General features: G+C 54.2%; 1 protein-coding gene across 2 annotated transcripts; it reads right to left on the minus strand.

Moving 5' to 3' along the window:
• Positions 1-306: 306 nt before the first annotated feature.
• ANHX (anomalous homeobox) lies at positions 307-18,427 on the minus strand. 2 transcript variants are annotated; one of them, XM_008005361.3, is made up of 10 exons: positions 18,182-18,427; positions 16,494-16,764; positions 13,606-13,733; positions 9,821-9,944; positions 8,939-9,155; positions 8,321-8,441; positions 7,532-7,824; positions 3,221-3,368; positions 1,250-1,334; positions 307-941 (listed from the first exon to the last, which is right to left on the minus strand). In XM_008005361.3, exons 2-10 carry the CDS (start codon positions 16,740-16,742, stop codon positions 855-857), a joined length of 1,452 nt encoding a protein of 483 aa, XP_008003552.2. In that variant the 5' UTR covers positions 16,743-16,764; positions 18,182-18,427; the 3' UTR covers positions 307-854. The 2 variants fall into 2 exon arrangements, with proteins under 2 accessions (XP_008003552.2, XP_037850538.1); XM_037994610.2 differs by lacking the exon at positions 7,532-7,824 and having other exon boundaries at positions 3,221-3,349; positions 18,182-18,210.
• Between the last annotated feature and the right edge of the window lie 305 nt (positions 18,428-18,732).

The raw sequence follows: 18,732 nt of genomic DNA on the forward strand, positions 1-18,732 counted from the left end.
TCACAGACACTCCAAAACCCACAGTCCACACCTAGGGCTACCATAACCGACCCAGAAATTCAGCTTCCAGGAATTTATCCTAATAATAACCAGGTGAAGGGCAAAGGGCAGAGGACAGGGTTGCCCACCCAAATGCTGCATATAAAACAGACACTAGAAACCATCCAGATGTCCATCTGTCGGACACTGCTGCATGATTAATGTACACCCACATCATGAAACGCGGGCCCCGGGTGGAAAGGCTGATGTTCATCTCTGTACTTTGGCATGGACAGATGCCCAGGATACATGGTTAAGTGAATACAAGGCAGTTCAAAACATTAAACTTTAATTGACAACATTTGTGTCATAGACACAGTGAATTACAACCTGAAGGGAAAACCCAGCCTACTCTGCCCTGCCTGGGCCATTCGCAGACAGGTTTGCCTCCCAGTACTCGAAATCCCTACACACAGAAATCTCAGGACACTCCTCATACCTCACTCAGTTAACTTGGTGGAGAAGTCTGGCCTTGTGCATGGGCAGATGGCAAGGCAGCCAGCAGTGGAACACTCCCCTCTCTAGAATGGCCTTCTCTGCCCACAAGTGCTCCGGAGCCTGACTGATCCAGAGCTGCCTGAGTGAGACACCTGTGACTTCTGATCCCATGAACATTTCTCAACTACAGGGAATTGCCAACCAAACTATTCAAACATGGCAGTGGGAAAGAATCAATGCTTTTCAGCAGAGCCCCCAGGGGAACTCTAGGGACCTTCATTTTGTATTCAGGATAAAGCTCTGCAACTCCTTGTGTTGACCAGCCAGACCATCCACACCTGCTCCTCCTGGGGTGCCGCCTGGCTCCCGAGGCTACTTCAGCCCAGGCTGCTCCCTGAAAACTCAAGGAGCATCCTGGCCCCCCAGAAGGCATCACCAGAGGCCTGGCTGTTGGAACACTGCACCTGGAAGAAAACACAATGTTAAACACAGAGGCTTCCTTTCCAGGCTCAAGATCGGCCCTCCCACCTGGGCACGTCCTGACCTTGGGAAGACCCCCCCCAAGTCTGGGCTCAGGAAGGAACGTTGCCCCACAGCATCCCTCACCCCAGCTCCCAGTCCAGTAATGTCTAGCCATAAATCATCCTCGTCCCTTGTTCATCTTTGCCTGGTGTATTCCCTCCAGTGGCACGAGCTGAACCCTCCTCAGCACCATGAGCTGCAGATCCCGGAGTAAAGAGGGAATCCTTTAGTGCTCACAGGGAAGCCTCACCTGGCTGGAGGGCAGGGCCTGGCTCAGCTCCATGGCAGACACAGGGCCGGGGAAGGCAGATGGGGCTGGGGCCAGCTCCAGAGGGCTGGAAAAGAGACAGTGTAAGGGTAGGCCCTGTCTCAAGGGGACACTGGGTGACAGAATCCACTCAGCTGTGCTTTCTTCCTCAACAGGAGCCATTCTAATACTTGACTTATCAGAACACTCTCTTCCTGCAGGGTTGTAATGTATGTAGAGAGTTAGGAGGGGAATGTTACACGGAGAGCAGGGTCACCTGGTGGGTCATAGGGGCAACTGCACAGAGGGCTCAGAGCAGGCTCATGGAAGAGCCAGTGAGCAGAAATGTGGAGGAAACAGAGACCTCAAAGGAGGAACAGGCCTGGGCTGTGGAGACAAGATTTCAGGGAGCAGGAGGGAGAGCAGGGATGCACAGCACAGCTCAGGGCAAGGGTCAGTGGTTCCTCAGCAAGGTCAATGCATACCTAGCACGTGACATGGCCACGGCTCTCCTGGGCATGCACCATGAGAAATGAAGGCAGGTGTGCAGACAATACACATACAGGATGTTCACAGCAGCCTTATCTGTGATGCCCCCAAATCCCCATCCATAGGATGAGGGTGAAGAAGCTATAGCACATCCATGCCGTGGCACGTCGCTCCACAGAGAGGAATGAACTGTTCATGCATCCACAGCACGGTGACTCTCAAAGTTGTCATGCAGAGTGAAGGAAGCCAGACCAGACCAAAACAAAGACCCAAAAGTATACCATATTTACGTGAAATTCTATAAAATGCAGCTAATCCTTAGTGACAGAAGCAGATCCATGGTCCTGGGTGGCCAGGGAGAGGCGAAGGGCAGAAGGGTACACTGAAGACCTTCATCACAGTGGTGGCCTTGTGTGGATGCGAAAGTCACACTGAGAAAATTCAGGTGCTCCATCTACACATGTACAGCCAATCACACCGCAATGAAGCCACTTTGAACGAAGGAACTCACGTTCTCAGGTTGAAGCATGGCCTTCAGATCGGAGTGGGGAGGCATGGGAGTTGGGGGAGCAGGAGGAGGGGTCGAGATGGCCATGTGGAGAGGTCAGGCAAGACATAGGGGACACCGTGGCCATGGCAGACTCTGCCTGGTGTCAGCTCTCAGCCATGAATGGAAAAGTGAGTCCGTCTGTGTGGTGCACATTCTCACAATCTGGCTGTTTCAGCAAGCAGACCATGTGATTTAGGGGCCGTTCCCCCTTTTCTCCTCTGTCCCCCTGTAATTCTGCCCTCACTAGCATGAGCCTTGAGTCAACCTGGTTTCAGCTCCCTGATGAGGGAGACCCCACACCCTCGGGACCTGCTCTGCTCCTGGTGGCCCTCCTGTAGAGAAGATGGGGCGTCTGCTAGAACAGGAGTGGTGGGGGTGATCGCCTCCCCACCAGAGGACCCCAGGCCACCCTGCCACACTCCTCCATCCCTCCTGTCTCTGCAGGATCCCTCCTGCTGTGCTGGCCCCGAAGGCCCTGCTCATCTTCTGTTTCTGAAGTCTGCAGCGCTAACACTATCAACAGCAAGTGTCAGGGAGGCTGTGCCAGACCCCCCAAGTCCCTTTGAAACTACAATTCAGAATAGAAAATCGGGACCTTGATTCTGCTCAAAAACTGACAGTGTTTGCTCAGGGAAAAGGAAACTCCAGCAAGAGGCTGCTGGGGTCCAGGGTGATCTGGGGGGAAGGGTGAACCCTGATCATGACCAATAAATGGGATGCCCACATCTGCTCTGATGTTTTGGGGTGCTCTTTTGAGAGAAAAACTACCCTTTTCTTCGTAGATGTAGGCTGGAGGGGACTGTTACAGTTTTCAGCAATCCAAAGGAAAGGACCCTATCTGCACAGTCTGGGATGGTGGGTCTATAAATTGGGCATTACCATACCTTGTGGCCCGTGGTAAGTATTGTCCAGGCCTGTGGCTCTTCAGGGCTTACCTCTGGGTGAGGATGAATTCAGGAGCTTGCAGTGGGGGCTGCGTCACCAGGAAGCTGCCCACCCGTAGCTCTGTCTGTCCACCGCTTGTGCCCAGACCCTCCTCCAACTGCACGCTCTGGGGATAGCCACTGGGGGGGCCAGCAAACCCTGCATGTAATGAGATTCCACAGCACACTGGCAGGAGAAAGGAGCACAGCCCACGTGTGACGCAACCAAGATCTCAAAGCAGATGCAGCCTGCGGCCCCACCAGCCCGGGCCACGTGAACCAGACTCACGGTCCCTGGGCCTCAGTCTCCCTCTCTGAGGAAGGAACTGTCGCAACCATTGATCTCAACAGCCTTTCCAGGCTTCCAGAGGCCAAGATGCGGTTGCATTCTGCTGACTTTAAATGCTGCTGTCATCACAGACCTCATGTGCCTTCAGTGCCAGAGTCAGAGTCTGCAGCTTGCTCCGCCCTGCTGGTGCAGAAGAATGTGCTAGGAGCCCTCAGTCTCCTTTTGTGGCTGGTTCACGGAGTGCTTGGCCACCAGCCCTTGGTGGTTTCCACTGTTACCTCCTACCAAGGTTACCAAGATGCCACTGAGGTATAAGCTATCACTAGTTTCCACTCCCGGTGACTTTCCAGAGCGTATCTCAGAACATCTCCCGCTCTTAGATAAGCTACTGTGGATTTGGTCAATTCTGGGTGGACATTTAGGAGAGCTGTGGCCTGAAAAGACAGGATTTTTTTCCTGCCCTGAGTCTATTAGGCTGTAAAACAAGCATTAAGATAGCCCTGGCCGGGTGCGGTGGCTCAAGCCTGTAATCCCAGCACTTTGGGAGGCCGAGACGGGCGGATCACGAGGTCAGGAGATCAAGACCATCCTGGCTAACCTGGTGAAACCTCGTCTCTACTAAAAAATACAAAAAAAAAAACTAGCCGGGCGAGGTGGCGGGCGCCTGTAGTCCCAGCTACTCAGGAGGCTGAGGCAGGAGAATAGCATAAACCCGGGAGGCGGAGGTTGCAGTGAGCTGAGATCTGGCCACTGCACTCCAGTCTGGGCGACAGAGCGAGACTCCATCTCAAAAAAAAAAAAAAAAAAAAAAAAAAAAAAAAAAAAAAAAAGATAGCCCTGATCTAAAGACACAGAACAACAGGCCTCGGGGTGAGGCTCACGTGGTCCTCCTTCCTGTACAGCAGAGTGACCACCTAACCTGGTGCCCAGCTGCCCAGGGCCTTCTTAGGTCAAAGGGACCTTCCTGACCATGTGCCTGCTTTCTGCTATTTCTTCTTTCATGCAGACCTTACAGACACTCTGGAGAGAAGAAATAATGTTCAAGCACCAGTTTGGACATTCTGGTTCCATCCATCATAGTACAGCAATAGATTACACATACTCCTTCCAAGAGAAAGGGAAAGCCATGAGCACAATGTCCACATTGTGCAGTCAGGACGCAAGTGCAGCCCATGGGGATGGGGTGTCTGGCAGGGAGCTGGGGTGTGGGGCAGGGGCTGAGATTCCCAAGGAGCTCAAGAGAGGGAGAACATCCAGGTGCCCAGGCAGCAGCAGGGAACCTGAAGGCAGGGGTTTCAACAGACAGAACAAAGGACTTCGCTGATTCCCACAGAACATCCCCCCTCACTTGTGCAGGCCCCAGGTTTGAAAACCAGCTCCTCTTGTCCCAGTGTGAAGACATCCAGTGACCGTCCCCACTCCAGCCTCATTAAGTATAGACAGGCACATGTGAGTCTCCAACAGTTAAATAAAAAGGACAGCAAAAAAGGAAAGGTCAGTATGATCAAACTGACAAGTCCTCTCCAGAGGAGCAAGCCCTAAGATCCCTTCCTCTTTCTGGCCCTGCATCAAGGAAGGGCCAGAATCCACAGTCCCAACAGTCCTGTGTTCAGTCAATGAAGCACATTAAAAAAAATTATTATTAGGAACCTTAGAGAAGTATAAGATATTGCATCCATAGAAAGTAACATAATCTATGAAGGAAGAAGAGTTCAGAGATCTGTAAAGAAGGACTGAAATTCTCTTAAGATATACAACTGTTGGCCGGGCACGGAGGCTCATGCCTGTAATCCCACACTTTGGGAGGCTGAGACGGGTGGATCACTGGAGGTCAGGAGTTCGAGACCAGCCTGACCAACATGGTGAAACCCCATCTCAACTAAAAATACCAAATTAGCCAGCGTGTTGGCACATGCCTGTAATCCCAGGCACTTGGGAGGCTGAGGCAGAAGAGTCGCTTGAACCTGGGAGGCAGACGTTTCAGTGAGCCGAGATCGCGCCATTGCACTCCAGCCTGGGCAACAAGATCGAAACTCCGTCTCAAAAAAAAAAAAAAAAAAAAAAGATATACAACTGTTAAAACAAAAAAATCAGATAACAGAATTTAAGAAATACCCAAAACACACATGCAATTAAAAAATACAAGATAAAAGGTAAATTCTTTGGGAGACTGGTCCCAGAGTTCCAACATCCAAATAACACTTGTGCTTTAAAGAGAGAGCTGAAAACATGGAAGCAGGAACTTATCAAAGATACTATCAAAGGATATTAGAAAAAAATGCCCAGAGCTTACAGGAGGCCTTATTATTATTATTTTTTGAGACAGAGCCTCACTCTGTCACCCAGGCTGGAGTGCAGCGGTCCAATCTCGGCTCACTGCAACCTCCACCTCCCGGGTTCAAGTGATTATCCTGCCTCAGCCTCCCATGTAGCTGGGACTACAGGCGCATGCCACCATGCTCAGCTAATTTTTTTATATTTTTGAGTACAGATGGGGTTTCAGCATATTGGCCAGGTTGGTCTCGATCTCTTGACCTCATGATCCGCCTGCCTCGGCCTCCCAAAGTGCTGGGATTACAGGCGTGAGCCACTGCGCCCAGTCAGGAGACCTTATTCTTTAAGATTAAAGTCTTAACAGCAAGATGAAGTAAAAAGACCCACACCTCGGACCCTCAGTGTGAAATTTCAGAACTTTAAGACCAAAAAAAAAAAAAAAAAAAGAAAAAAAGAATCTAAAAGCTCCAAGAAATTATGAGGGGTAAAAAGTATTTCAACTCAGAATTCCATCCTTGCAAAATTGTTAACCAACCTTGAGAACAGACTAAAGACATTTTTCGAACACATGAGGACTCGGATAATTTATCTTGCAGGCACTCTTTCTCGCAAAGTTAACGGAAACCGTTGGCAAACAAAACAAGGGAGTCAAATAAAGAAAGAACCAGACCTGAAATTCAGGACACCCTGGAGTAAACCCAGGGAAGCAGCATGGGAGCACTGTGGACAGTGGCTTCACTCCAGGCTAGGGAGCTGTCACTTGGATGGGAAAAGGAAAATGGAGGGCCCCCAACAGTGAGTTTTCAGATGGGATGCTTCAAATGCTGGAAGATGTTAAAAAGGTGATAAAAACAGACAATGTAAAACGAAAAAGGAAAGGCATGGAAAAGCTCCAAGAAGAAAAAAAAGGTGAAGAGAAAAGATGTATATACCCATAGAATATTAAATATAGGTGAATTTGGCTGGGCACAGTGGCTCACACCTATAATCCCAGCATTTTGGGAGGCTGAGGTGGGTGGATCACTTGAGGTCAGGAGTTTGAGACCAGTCTGGCTAACATGGTGAAACCCCGTCTCTACTGAAAATACAAAAATTTTGCCGGGCGTGGTGGCAGGTGCCTGTAGTTCCACCTACTCGGGAGGCTGAGGCAGGAGAATCGCTTAACCTTGGAGGCAGAGGTTTCAGTGAGCCGAGATTGTGCCACTGTACTCTAGCCTGGGCGATAGACCAAGACTCCATCTCAGAAAAAAAAAAAAGAAATTTCATAGTGCCAATTTCCTCCTTACAAAGTGAGAAATCACACGATTCTGGACAAAATATACATCTAAATACATATTCTTTAAATGATTTTACAGCTTCAGTAACTTAGAAACTAAAATCATGGGATCTCTACCACAGGTAAGGGGGGTGGACAAGTGGGGAGTCTAAGGAGCTCAGCCTCCTCTGCTGCACCCGGTGTTAACAGATAAATCAAGTGGACTGCAGTGGAGAGCAGAGGATGGCAGCTCCTTCCTTTCAACTTAACTCTTCCTCTCTAGTGATATGCGCGCGCGCACACACACACACACACAAAGTAGATGAGAAATAATCTGGGATGTTTGTGGGAAGAGTCTTTGTTCTGGCTACATTGGTTCCAGGTCTAATGAAATACCATGGGTTCAAGCCATGTGGCCCTACCCACACTTCTATCCCCTCAAACAGGACCTGAGTAGTCACAGTGTCTGGTGCTGAAACTCACGGTCTGTCTGAAGTGGACCCACCTGTAGGGCTGGGATCTCCAAGGGTGGCAATGGACACAGCCACAGCGGTGTCTGCAGGGCCCATCATGAAGTCTAGCCCATGGCTGTGGACCAGCTGCCCAGTCTGGAAGGAAACTTCCTTGGAGGACGCCAGTGCAAGAGACATCAGCCAAGATTCAGGGGCAGCCAGAGAGGGGTCCAGCATGTCATTGCCAGCAGCCAGAGGGCAGAGGCCAGGGCCAGGGCAGAAGACGGGGAGGGTGGCAGGATCATGGCCAGGCCCCTCCTGGTACATCTCACCACCCGGCAGAGACCTGGGGGACATGGAGAACACTGTCTCTTGGTGGGCAGAGCCTCCCTCAGGGCAGGGCAGGAGGGAGCACAGGGTGCATAATGGTGCTCAAACAGCACTGGTGTGCAGTAGGAACTCAAGAGATACTGGCTCGTATTAACTCAATGAAAATCAAAACAGACAAAGTACTAGAAACAAACCACAGGGACAGCTGGGTTTGTCTTTAGGTGGCAGGCCTGCATGTGTTTCTTTCTAAGTCTGTCCCCACATTCTCCAAGACAGACATGAACTCAGGAGATGAGTCACGTGGCAGGAGCACGTGTGGGGTCAGAAGAAGCTGTCCCCCACCCCAGTCCCTGACATGGGCTCCTTGCTGGTGGCTTCCCTCTCCCTGGGGTCTGACCTGATCCCAGTGTGGGGGTCCTGTCACCCCTATGCCTACTCCATGCCCCAGTCTCCACTTGAGGAAAGGGAACTGAATAAGTGAGATGATTCTATGGCTGTGGAGATGATAGTACCTGACATCCAGTGGCTTTGGGACTGTCTCATCTGCAGGAAAGGCTGGGGCTAAGGCCAGTGACTCCCATGGTCCTTGGGTGGTCTGTGGGGACTGTGGAGGCCCCTTTTCCTCACGTTCCTCTGAAAGTAATGAGATGGGAGGGGAGGCTTAGTGAGGCTCTGGTTCCCAGCCTCCTTCCCAGCAGGTATGAGCAGCCCTGCTGATGGAAAAGGTTGTTGCCATGGGGCCATCCCAATATTTTTGCTTCTTGTCCTATCTTTGGTGTGAACCAACGATCCCTAATTGCCAACCCAGGACACCCCAAATCCTGGTGCTTGCTTCACTTCTCAAACTGACTCACCAACTCCTCCTCTGGCCACATGATGCCCTCCTCCCCAGCCCAGCTCCTGGCCCGGCCACACAGTGACCTCGAAATGCAGAGGGGCAGCCACAGCCTAGCCTGGGCCAGTCTTGAGCCTCAGACCCTCAGACCCTGTGATCTTGCTCCCACAGTGGGACACCTGGAACCTACTGATTGGGGGAGGGCTATCCCTATAACCAGCGTGGCTACCTAGGCCCGGCCCATCAGAAATCAGCTCCCCAACTACCAGGAGACTGGGGCCCTCGGGCCACTCACCTGACCACTGAGGCCTGTCCACAAACCCAGAGTCAACATGGGGGTTGCCTGAGGGCTGCAGGAGGTCAGGACCCCTCTCCCTTGCACCAGGGTCTTCAGCTGTGGCCTGCTGGGCTGGCTCCACGTGCTGGGGAAGGGCTCTTTGGCGGCGCCGGTAATTGGCAAACCAGTTGTACACCTGCTCAGGGGTCAAGCTTGTCTCCAATGCCAAGTTCTCCTGCCCCCAAACAACAACACTTCTAGCCCTGCTTCCATTCCCTGAGGACAGGGGGTGTGTAGAAGTGGCTCTGACAGCTCATTTACACCAAGGAAGGGGCTAAGAGTCCCGCCTAACCTCTCCAAGGACAGCAGGGAGCAGCGAGCATGAGCAGAACATGCAGGCCTCACCTCCCTGGGCTGATCCCCATGCCCTGAGCAGTGAGGCCAGGTCAGGCTGTCTGCACAGCCACACGTGCACGTCCCCCTGAGTGGGGCCCTTGCTAGGTCCACCCAGAAAACATGCCCGGGGCCACCCCAAGCCACTGGAGGGAACCACACTGCCTGTGCCTGGCACAAACCCACTGTGCAGTGGAGAGCATGTCGGCCGGTGGATGCCTCGACCCATCGTCCCGGTGCCTGGCACACAGTGGGTGCTGAGTGAGCAGCCGTGGGGCCACAGACACGATGTGATGACTCCACGTGAGAAAATGAACCCTTTCATGTGGCAGACAGGACAGTCTGCAGGGGCTGCCTATCAACAAGGTCCTCGTCCAGAGGAGCGGCTGAAGCCAACAGCATCCTGGGGGATGGGGCCACTGAGGAGCCTGGGGTGGGGGTATCCCCTTGGGGGAGAGGGAGACACCAGGCAGAGACCTCCTGGGTCCTGGTGTCTTCTATTCTTACCCTCTCAGTCTTGCTGGGGTTGGTGTTCACCCTCACAGCGAAATTGTGCAGCTTCTCACGAACCTCTCTGGGGAAGTTCCGGCTCTTCAGCCCCTCCGGGCAGAGGGAAGGGGGTGGAGGGTTCCTGGGTGAGGACAGTGAGGAGGTGGTAACAGACAGGACCCCTCCAAATCTGTTCCCTTCTCCAAGCCTGGCCCTTTGCAGAAGGTGACACTTCCTTCCCTGTGCCTCCTCCTGGGGGATGCCTCTGTCTGCCTCCAGTTAGTGAAAACTAGAGTCTCTCCCACAGACATGTACAAACCCTGACATATACTGTTCCAGAACATCTACAGGCAGCTGTGAGGAGCACCCTCTGTGGGCCCTTGCAGTGCTCCTGGGTGCATCTCAGCCCATGGAGCTCCCGTGGATGGCCCTCCTGGACATACTCACACACAGGCATCCTCACCCATGGAGGCCCTGTGCACGGCCTTCCTGGATGTACTCACACACAGGTGTCCTCAGCCCACGGAGCTCCCGTGGATGGCCCTCCTGGACACACACACACACACACACTGTTGTCCTCAGGACTCGGCTGCCACCCTGTGTGTGCTTTTCCATGCAGTGCTTTCTGTTCATCGCTGGTTTCCAGGTGTCAGCCCCATTCTTGCATGAGTCCTCTGAGGCTTGCAGCACTCACACCCCTGCCACCCTGCATGGCCACGTCAGCTTTCTCCCTTCTTCTCTCACCCCTAACACCTCCTGCCAAGACTCATTGTCCTTGGGTGATCTGGCTGTCATTTCACCAACATGTTCTCAGAAGCATCACCTGTGCCCCCACCAAACCTGCCAGCCCTTCTGCACTCCCCAAATGCCTGTGGGGCCCCTGGTGAGGGGAGGCTCCAGCCGTGGCACCTGCTCATCCCCCACATCACTAAGAACGCTCCCCTGAACTAACTCCCTGCTTCCCACCATCAGAATTTCTTCTAGTAAGTCATTCTCATGAGCTGCTAAGCTCTGTAAATTTCTCACCTCCAGTGGTTACCCCATGACTCTGCTCCCGTCCCAGCTGAACTTCTCAAACAATGATCTTGGATCACTGCCACTGTCTCCCTGTCTCTGTGACACACCTGGATCCCTGCACCTTACCACTAAAAGCACAAAATCCAAAGTTCATTTCTCAGCTCTCCTCTTAACTGGCACCTCCTCAGGTTTAACCTCCTCACCTTCACTGGTTTCTGAACTCTGTGTACTTCTGGATTTCCTCTTCCTCTCACTGGCCATGTCTCAGCTAAATCTTCCTCATCCTCCTCTGGGCTGCAAAGTCCCAGAGATCTGTCCCTTGAGCATAGAGGACCCCTCCTTTCTCTGTGCCCTACCAGGGTTTCAGTGTCACTCAGAGATGACAAAGGGACACGTCTGAGAGGTGCTGGAGCTGGACACCGGGGGTGTTCCAGCTGGTTATGCTCCTCTCTAGTGCTGAGCTGATTTGCATATTTCGTAAGAAAAAGATGACATATGCACCAATATTACTTGTCTATAGAAGACGTGTCATCCCAGTGCCTACTTGGACATCTAAAATGCGTCTCACACATCACGAATCCCAAAAGAACTCCATCCCCCTTCTCCAAACTTTTCCCCAGACCGTGTGCACCTCAGTGAAGGAACCCTCATGCTCCTGGTGGTTCCCACACAGGCCAAGAGCCCTGGAGTCTACTTCAGTCCTCTCTTTACCTCCTTCAATGTGTTCAGCCCACCAGCCACCCCCAGCTCCACCTCCAAAATCTAACCCTAACCCAACCCTGTCCACTTTCCCAGCCGCTTTCCCAGCCCTGGGCCATGCCTGGAACCTCTTAGAAGCTCCAGCATCTGCTCCTGATCCCTGTATCTGCACCTGGTGTGACTCAGATGCCATCCCTTCCTGACACCCCCCGGGGACCATCAGCATGGTCATAACCCAAACCAGCAGCTGCCATGGCTGCAGGCCCAATGTCCTGCTGCTCATCAGCCTGTAAGGCGGGTGGGTGAATCAATCCACCACCTGCTTCTACAGTCACAGGCTAAGAATTGCTTTCACATTTTTCAAGGGCTGTGAACACAGACACCCCGAAATATTTCCCATCTGCCCCTGAACACCAAGCTTCTCTGACCCCAAGTCTTTGAATGTGCTGCCCCTTCCTGGAAACTTCTGCTCACATGGCTGGCACGTCACCACACTCAAGACTCTCCTCCAAGACTAGGACCAGCCTGCACTGACCACCCCATCTAAAGCAGCCAACCTCGCACAGCCCTCTTCTGAACTATTCTCTGCATAGCACTTCTCACCCTCGGAATTATGTGATCTACTCTATTTCCTCGTCTGTCGGCCATTGTCCACATCCCAATGTCAGTTCCATGGGGGCAGAGCCTGGCCTTCATCCCCAGCACCTCCCGAACCCAGCAGGCAGGGGACACTTAACAAACATGTCGACAAGATGACAAAATGACACCACTGCACTCTGGCGGGCTGCCAGCATGCCCATGGAGGGCTACAGTCACATCCCCTGAAGACCCCACAGCTGATTTACTGCAGGGCTTCTGACGACTTGTCTTACTCCGTCACTCTGTTTGATGGGTACCACACAAGAACATTCTCTGGGCCAAAAAGGTACCCACGTCTTTTTCCTCCAGCGACCGGTATTCTTACCGACCAAGCCCCGTGGCTCAGGAATCTTTCATGACTTGGGCTGTCAGGAGTTCACAGCAAGATCTACAGCCCTTTCCTGACCAGTGGAGAGCACCTGAGATGAAGAGTAAAGGCTACCAGGAGTTTGAGACCAGCCTGGGAAATACAGCAAGACCCTGTCTCCACAAAAAATTAAAACTTAGCCGGTCATGGTGGTCACAGCTACTTGGGGGGCTGAGGTGGGAGGATCGCTTGAGCCCGGGAAGTTGAGGCTGCAGTGAGTCGTGACGGTGCCACTGCATGCTCGTCTGGGCAATGGAGCAAGACCCTGTCTGAATTTTTTTTAAAGGCTCCAGTTTCTCAGTGTCTGGGCTACAGTCCTGGCTTTGCACCTCTCTCTTGTGTGGAACCTCAGGTTACCCTTTCTGTGCCTCCGTTTCCTCATCCATAAGTGGTGATGATGGTGATGATAATAATTACTAGTAGTAACATAGATTTAGTGCTGATAATGGTGGCGATGACAAGGACTACCACTTATTTAGTGCCTATCATGTGCCTGGTACTGTTCTGAGCACCTGGCGTGTAACTCGTGCTAACACTGGCAACATTCTCGCTCTCACTTCCTTGAAAGGCCTTCCAGCCCCTCAGTGGCCACCCAGAGCCCAGATGTGGGGATTAGATGACCTGGGGACACACGCTGTGCTGCTCCCACTTGCCTTCCACCTCCACTGTTCCTGGCCCGAGGGCCCCCTTTCTGGCCAGTCCCTGGGTGGATGCTGGGCGGAGATGATCAGGATGCCCACCTCCTGGCCTTAGCCTCAGTTGCCCTGCGGTCAGCCATCCATTTCCAGCCCACCTCCTGGCCTTAGCCTCAGTCGCCCTGTGGTCAGCCATCCATTTCCAGCCAGCAGCGGACTGAAGCGGCTGGTGGAGAGAGCAGCTCGGTGACCAGCGTCCAGCACAGGTGTGACCCACACTGAAGCCATGTTATGCTGACTACACTGTGACTCTTACTGCTCTGGCGGACACTTCCCGTCCGCATCTCCTCACCTCTACTTTGCTTCAGCCCCTCTGGGGTTTGCACGGTCCATCTAATCCCTCGGGATCCCCACGAAATATGCACAAGTAAAGGCTTCTGGGTTACCTCTTCCTGCAGCGGAACTTCTGCACCGGGGTGAGCGCAGCCACGCCCAGCCTCCTCATGACCAGATGGTAGTGGATGTCGTTCCAGAGCTGCACCAGCTCCTGGCTGCCTCCTGGCACCTGGCACCCCTGCCAAGAAGAGTGTACTGAGCCCTGGCCACCTGCCCATCCTGGAACACTGTTGGGACCTGCGTCTGCCATCCCAAACCGACTCAGCCTTGGGGAAGGCAGTGATGGGAAGAGCAGGGTTCTGGGTTCAAATCCACTGATTTTGCAAAGTGCCAGTGTGGCCACGCAATGCAGGCGTGAGTCAGACGGCCCCCGCTCCATTCTCAGCAGGCTCAGCGGTATGACCCTAGGCCTGCCAGGTCACCTCACAGACTTTGGGCAGATGCACTCACATCAGTCTGCCTTTAAAGCTTCAACCCTCCCCAAAACACAAGATGAGCACAGCTCCCAGCTGTACCTCAAAGGTAAGGCACATATGGCAAGGGGAAAGTGCAATAATTCCCTTTTGGCCAACAGCAAAGGAGAGGTGGAGCAGTGGTTATAACCACATGGTGTGATTTGAGGGCCTGATGTGTGATTCAAGTCTTATGTGAAAGACCTCTGTCTCCCAGCAGTAGTACTGGCCCCTCGGGTACTTGGCACATTCTAAGGTGAGGGGGATGAAGGGGTCCCGTCCACTTAACCAGACTTTGCTGATGATGGAGGATGCCTGGTGCTGGTCTCCCGTGATTCCTGTGTGGCTCCCATAATTTCCTCAATTCCAATCATCTGCCACAGGAGTGATCCCTGTGGCCCCACACTGGCCTTTAACTACAGTGTTGCCTGGACCATCCTGGCAAGGGAGGTGCTGAGAATCATTCAGCTTTCTCTCTGAGGCATTAGAGAGGCCCAGTCTTGCTCAGCAGTGACCCCTCAGAGCCGATGGCTTTGTGCCCCCGTCTCCTCTCGGCACGCAGCCTTCAGGGAACCTGCATGGGAACCTCCCCCTGCCCTGACTTGGGGGCAGGACTGGGCAGGAACACCCTGCACAGGCTGGGGTTGCTGCCCGTTCTTGACGTGGTGGTCCCTTCATGCCTCCCAGGTCTCAGCCACAAGTCACCTCCTCAGACGTACTCATGGGTCACCCTGACTGAGCTTCTAATTCCTCTCCAGGGGGTTTTCATCACTGACGCCAGCAGTTGCCTTCACCGCAGTTGTTACAACTCTAACTCTGCACTCCCTCATTTGTTTACTTCATTTATTTTGACAGATTTGAAAGACCTTGAGCCCTGCTAGGTTCTAGGTGTCATGCTGTGTGTTAGCCAATCTTGCAGTGAGAAAGGCTGTGGCGGCCCTGCCTTGTGGGCCTTCAGTGCAGTAAGGGAGGCAGATGGAAGGCACAGTGACAAACCACCTTCTTTTTTTTTTTTTTGAGACGGAGTCTCGCTCTGTCGCCCAGGCTGGAGTGCAGTGGCCGGATCTCAGCTCACTGCAACCTCCGCCTCCCGGGTTCACGCCATTCTCCTGCCTCAGCCTCCCAAGTAGCTGGGACTACAGGCGCCCGCCACCTCGCCCAGCTAGTTTTTTGTATTTTTTAGTAGAGACGGGGTTTCACCGTGTTAGCCAGGATAGTCTCGATCTCCTGACCTCGTGATCCACCCGTCTCGGCCTCCCAAAGTGCTGGGATTACAGGCGTGAGCCACCACGCCCGGCCGACAAACTACCTTCTAGTTACAAACACAGGAAGGGACAGAAAAGGGATAATGAGGGGGCAATACTGGAGCGTGAGGGAGACACCACCTCCATGGGCTGACATTTAAAGTAGAAACCAGAAGGGTAGGAAGGCACCAGCCACACGGAGAGCCAGGCGCCAGCCTCTAACAGAGGGAAAGACACCTGCAAAGGCCTTAGGACAGGGAAATATCTCGGGAGTTGGAATGGCAAGGAGACTGGATGGCCACTGCAGAGGAGGCTGGGAAGAGCCAGAGGTGAGAGGACGGCAGCAGGCTCAGGCCCCGGCTCTGGGAGCCACTGCTCAGGGGCACACCATGACACCATCTGCATTGTAAAAACTCCCTCTGGCTGCTGTGTGAACAGGTGGAGGAACAGGAGGACACCACACTAGCTTGGTGGAGCGGGGGGTGGGGTTGGAAGGAACTGAGTATCTTGAAGGTAAACTCACAATGAATTATGCATGGACTGTATTACAGGGTCAAAGAAAGGAAAAATAGGCATTCAAATTCCTTTTTGGAAACCCTTTGGGCCACACGTTTTCTGCAATTCAGAATTTTTCAGACTTCAGCAAGTAACACAGGCATCTGGCACATGACATGCACCACTCAGCACCACCTGAGGCAGTGTCCTGTCATCAAGCACACAAAACGTTCAGTGGCCACATTAGTTGGAATAATAAACACTGTAAATAGCTTCAGATCAGCACAGGTCAGGTTCAATGCCTAATGCGTTGAGGTTGAAGGTACCAGCAGGTGAGTGACAAAGATACTTTTGTTTTTCAGAGTTCTCCATTGCAGACTTGCAGCCAGGAAATGAGAGGGGGTCTGTCTGAATGCCTTGCTAAGATGTTGGCTCTCCAAAGGCAGGACTGCGTTTTATTCACTCACTTTGTTGGCATCATGCCTGTCACAGATCACCACTCAATAGGGATTTGACGAATGAGTAGTTTTAACTCAGATTACCAAACTAGTTAGAGTTCAGTAACGTGAGAGTGGACTAAGCTTACATAAAATCCGACTCCCACGTTTTTCCAAGGCCTGGGGTTGGACCTTCAGCCAACCGGTTCCTACTAACTCCCGGGTATTGCTGCAGTGCCTGGCATGGGTGGAGGCTGCCTGGAGAAGTTGCTAGTTCTCTCTGTACCCCACGCCTGTAGCCCAGGCCTACCTCCAGGAGCCGGCAAGCTGCCTGCTGCTGCTCCTGCTGGTCCAGGACACGAGCACACACCAGGGCCACATCTGCATTGTCCAGCAGGTGCAGGCGGAGCGGGCTGTCCAGAATGGCTGCGACCAAAGGCTGCACTTGGGCAAGGTCATCCTGGAAATCCCGGCACAGTCTGCCAGCAAGGGTTACCAGCTCTGCTGGGGGTGCGCGGGTGTCCTCATGCTCCTTCAGCAGAGTCAGGAAGCTCTGCATCCTGTGCTGGGTCGTGGCCACTCTGCCAACACAGAGAACAGTCACAGGAATGGCCAACACTGACCACGTCCTTTCCGTCAATCGCCCAACGCACTCTGCAAAGCAGGTGATGCCACGGCTAGTGAGCCATGGACACTTGTAGAGTAGGAATAAGACCTCACACATTCCGAGAGAGGGCACCACCATAGCAGACATCCTCTAGAATTTCCTTCTAATCCCCAAAATACTTTAGTCCTTAACAAACACGCCTGTGCACCAAGCACTGGGCTGGGTACTGTCTGCAACAGCTCCTCCACTTCTCTGAACCTTCCACCTGGCACCCTGGTCCACAGCCCACCCTGTTCCTCTCAGCTCTGCTTGCCCTTCCTTTCCTCCACGCTGTCATACACGTCGTGATTATGTTTCATCTCACTCCTTCTCTGGGCTCAGTAGGGTAGGGACCTTGTGTGCAGGGGTCACCAGTAGATGCCAAGGCCTTCCATCTGAATCCACATACATGCACTTGTTTTAACAGCAGAAACTGCTTATGCCAATACTTAATCCAAAGTGTCAAAGACACACTTCGCAATCACACGCTTGGTCCTGCATCCACACAGGAGGGACCTTCACTTGTTCTAACCGGGCCTCACCTGAGGACATTTAGGCAGCTGCCAGTGACTGCTTTTCCCAACATAAAACCTTTCCCAATCGATCTTACTTCTGCGGAATACATTGTTATTCCAAAAAGTTTGTAAACCCTCACAGCCTCAAAGAACCAGCTAGGCTGTGCGCTCCCTGGCGAGGGGTTCTTTCTGCCTGCATCATCTCCCGTGCCCCGCCGAGGTCGAGGGACACGACCTCGTCTACTCCACCCTTCCTGGGCTCTAGCGCCATCTCACCCAGGTCCCGAGTCAGGGCTCTGCGTTTCCAGCTGCCACAGTGGGCAGGAGACCCTGGACCCGGGGTCCCTTGGGGGAACAGAGGCTGCAGAGGCCTTGGAGGGCAGAGGAGGCTCCCAGGCCTGGGTTTCCTGCAGCGCCAACCCCCACCGGCTCTGGGAGGGGCGGGGTTCCTGCCATTTCAGGAAGGAAAAAGGTTCCCGTGGGGTACCTTGGCCTGTCCGCCCGGTGCCCTGAGGGGCACCCGGCTCCGGCTTAATGGAGGGGAAGGGTCGCGGGAGGTGGCTCTGCGTGGCTTCCCGACTGTGGCGGGACCCCCCCTCCATGGCCCCCGCCTTCCTACCTTTCTGGCGCGCTGCTCCCTGAGGCCGAAACTGCTGCCTGGGGCTGCAGCCCGGGAGGCTCCGCCCTCAGCCTCACCCCGGCCCCCGCGCCCCCCTCACCCTCCGGGGGCCCCCTTACCCTCAGGGACTCCTGCCCTCGTGCCCCTCACCCTCCAGGACCCCTCTGCCCGCGCGTCCCTCACCCTCCCGGACCCTCCCCTGCCCAAGCGCCCCTCACCCTCCGGGACCGCTTCAGCCCTGGCGCACGTGCTTGGCGCGCACCCGGGGCTGGCGAGGAGGCGCGGGGCAGCGCAGAAGGTGCGGGTGCTACAAAGTATCCAGGCCGCGGCCAATCCCCGCGAGGCCCCGCCCACAAGCCGCCCCGGGGACCCGCGCCCCTCAGCCTCCCGGGCAACCGCGGAACCCGGGGGAGCTCAGGGGTCTGTGGGGGATCCGGTGTACGTGGCATCTGCGGGTCCGAGGAGTCCCGGGCGTCCCGGGGGACCTGGGGTTTCCGGGGTGCGCAGTGCGGGGTCAGAAAGGCCTGGAGCTTTGCGTTCTCGAGCGCTGGAAGGAGCACGCCTGCGGATCGCGGGGTGCGGGGTGGGTGGGTGGGGGAGGGCGCCGTGACCCCCGCCCTGCCGCGGAGCCGAGGGAGTCGTGACCCACGGGTGACCCTGCGCTGCCCGCCCTGGTGCTGGCGCCGGCGCAGGCGCAGCCGAGTCAAGCTGGGGTCGCGGCTCAGTGGGGCGCAGCGCTTTCCCAGCGCGGGGGAGGGGGCGCCGCTGG

Source organism: Chlorocebus sabaeus, chromosome 11, assembly GCF_047675955.1.
Source record: "Chlorocebus sabaeus isolate Y175 chromosome 11, mChlSab1.0.hap1, whole genome shotgun sequence".
NCBI classification, from domain to species: Eukaryota; Metazoa; Chordata; class Mammalia; order Primates; family Cercopithecidae; genus Chlorocebus; species Chlorocebus sabaeus.

Excerpts from the sequence above, each read along its gene's own strand:
- ANHX (XM_008005361.3), bottom strand. The coding sequence starts at position 16,742 with ATGCAGAGCTTCCTGACTCTGCTGAAGGAGCATGAGGACACCCGCGCA. Across the intron at positions 9,945-13,605 it reads AAGTTCCGCTGCAGGAAGAG|GAACCCTCCACCCCCTTCCC; the intron begins GTAACCCAGAAG and ends GTCCTCACCCAG. Across the intron at positions 7,825-8,320 it reads CCAAAGCCACTGGATGTCAG|GTCTCTGCCGGGTGGTGAGA; the intron begins GTACTATCATCT and ends CATGTCCCCCAG.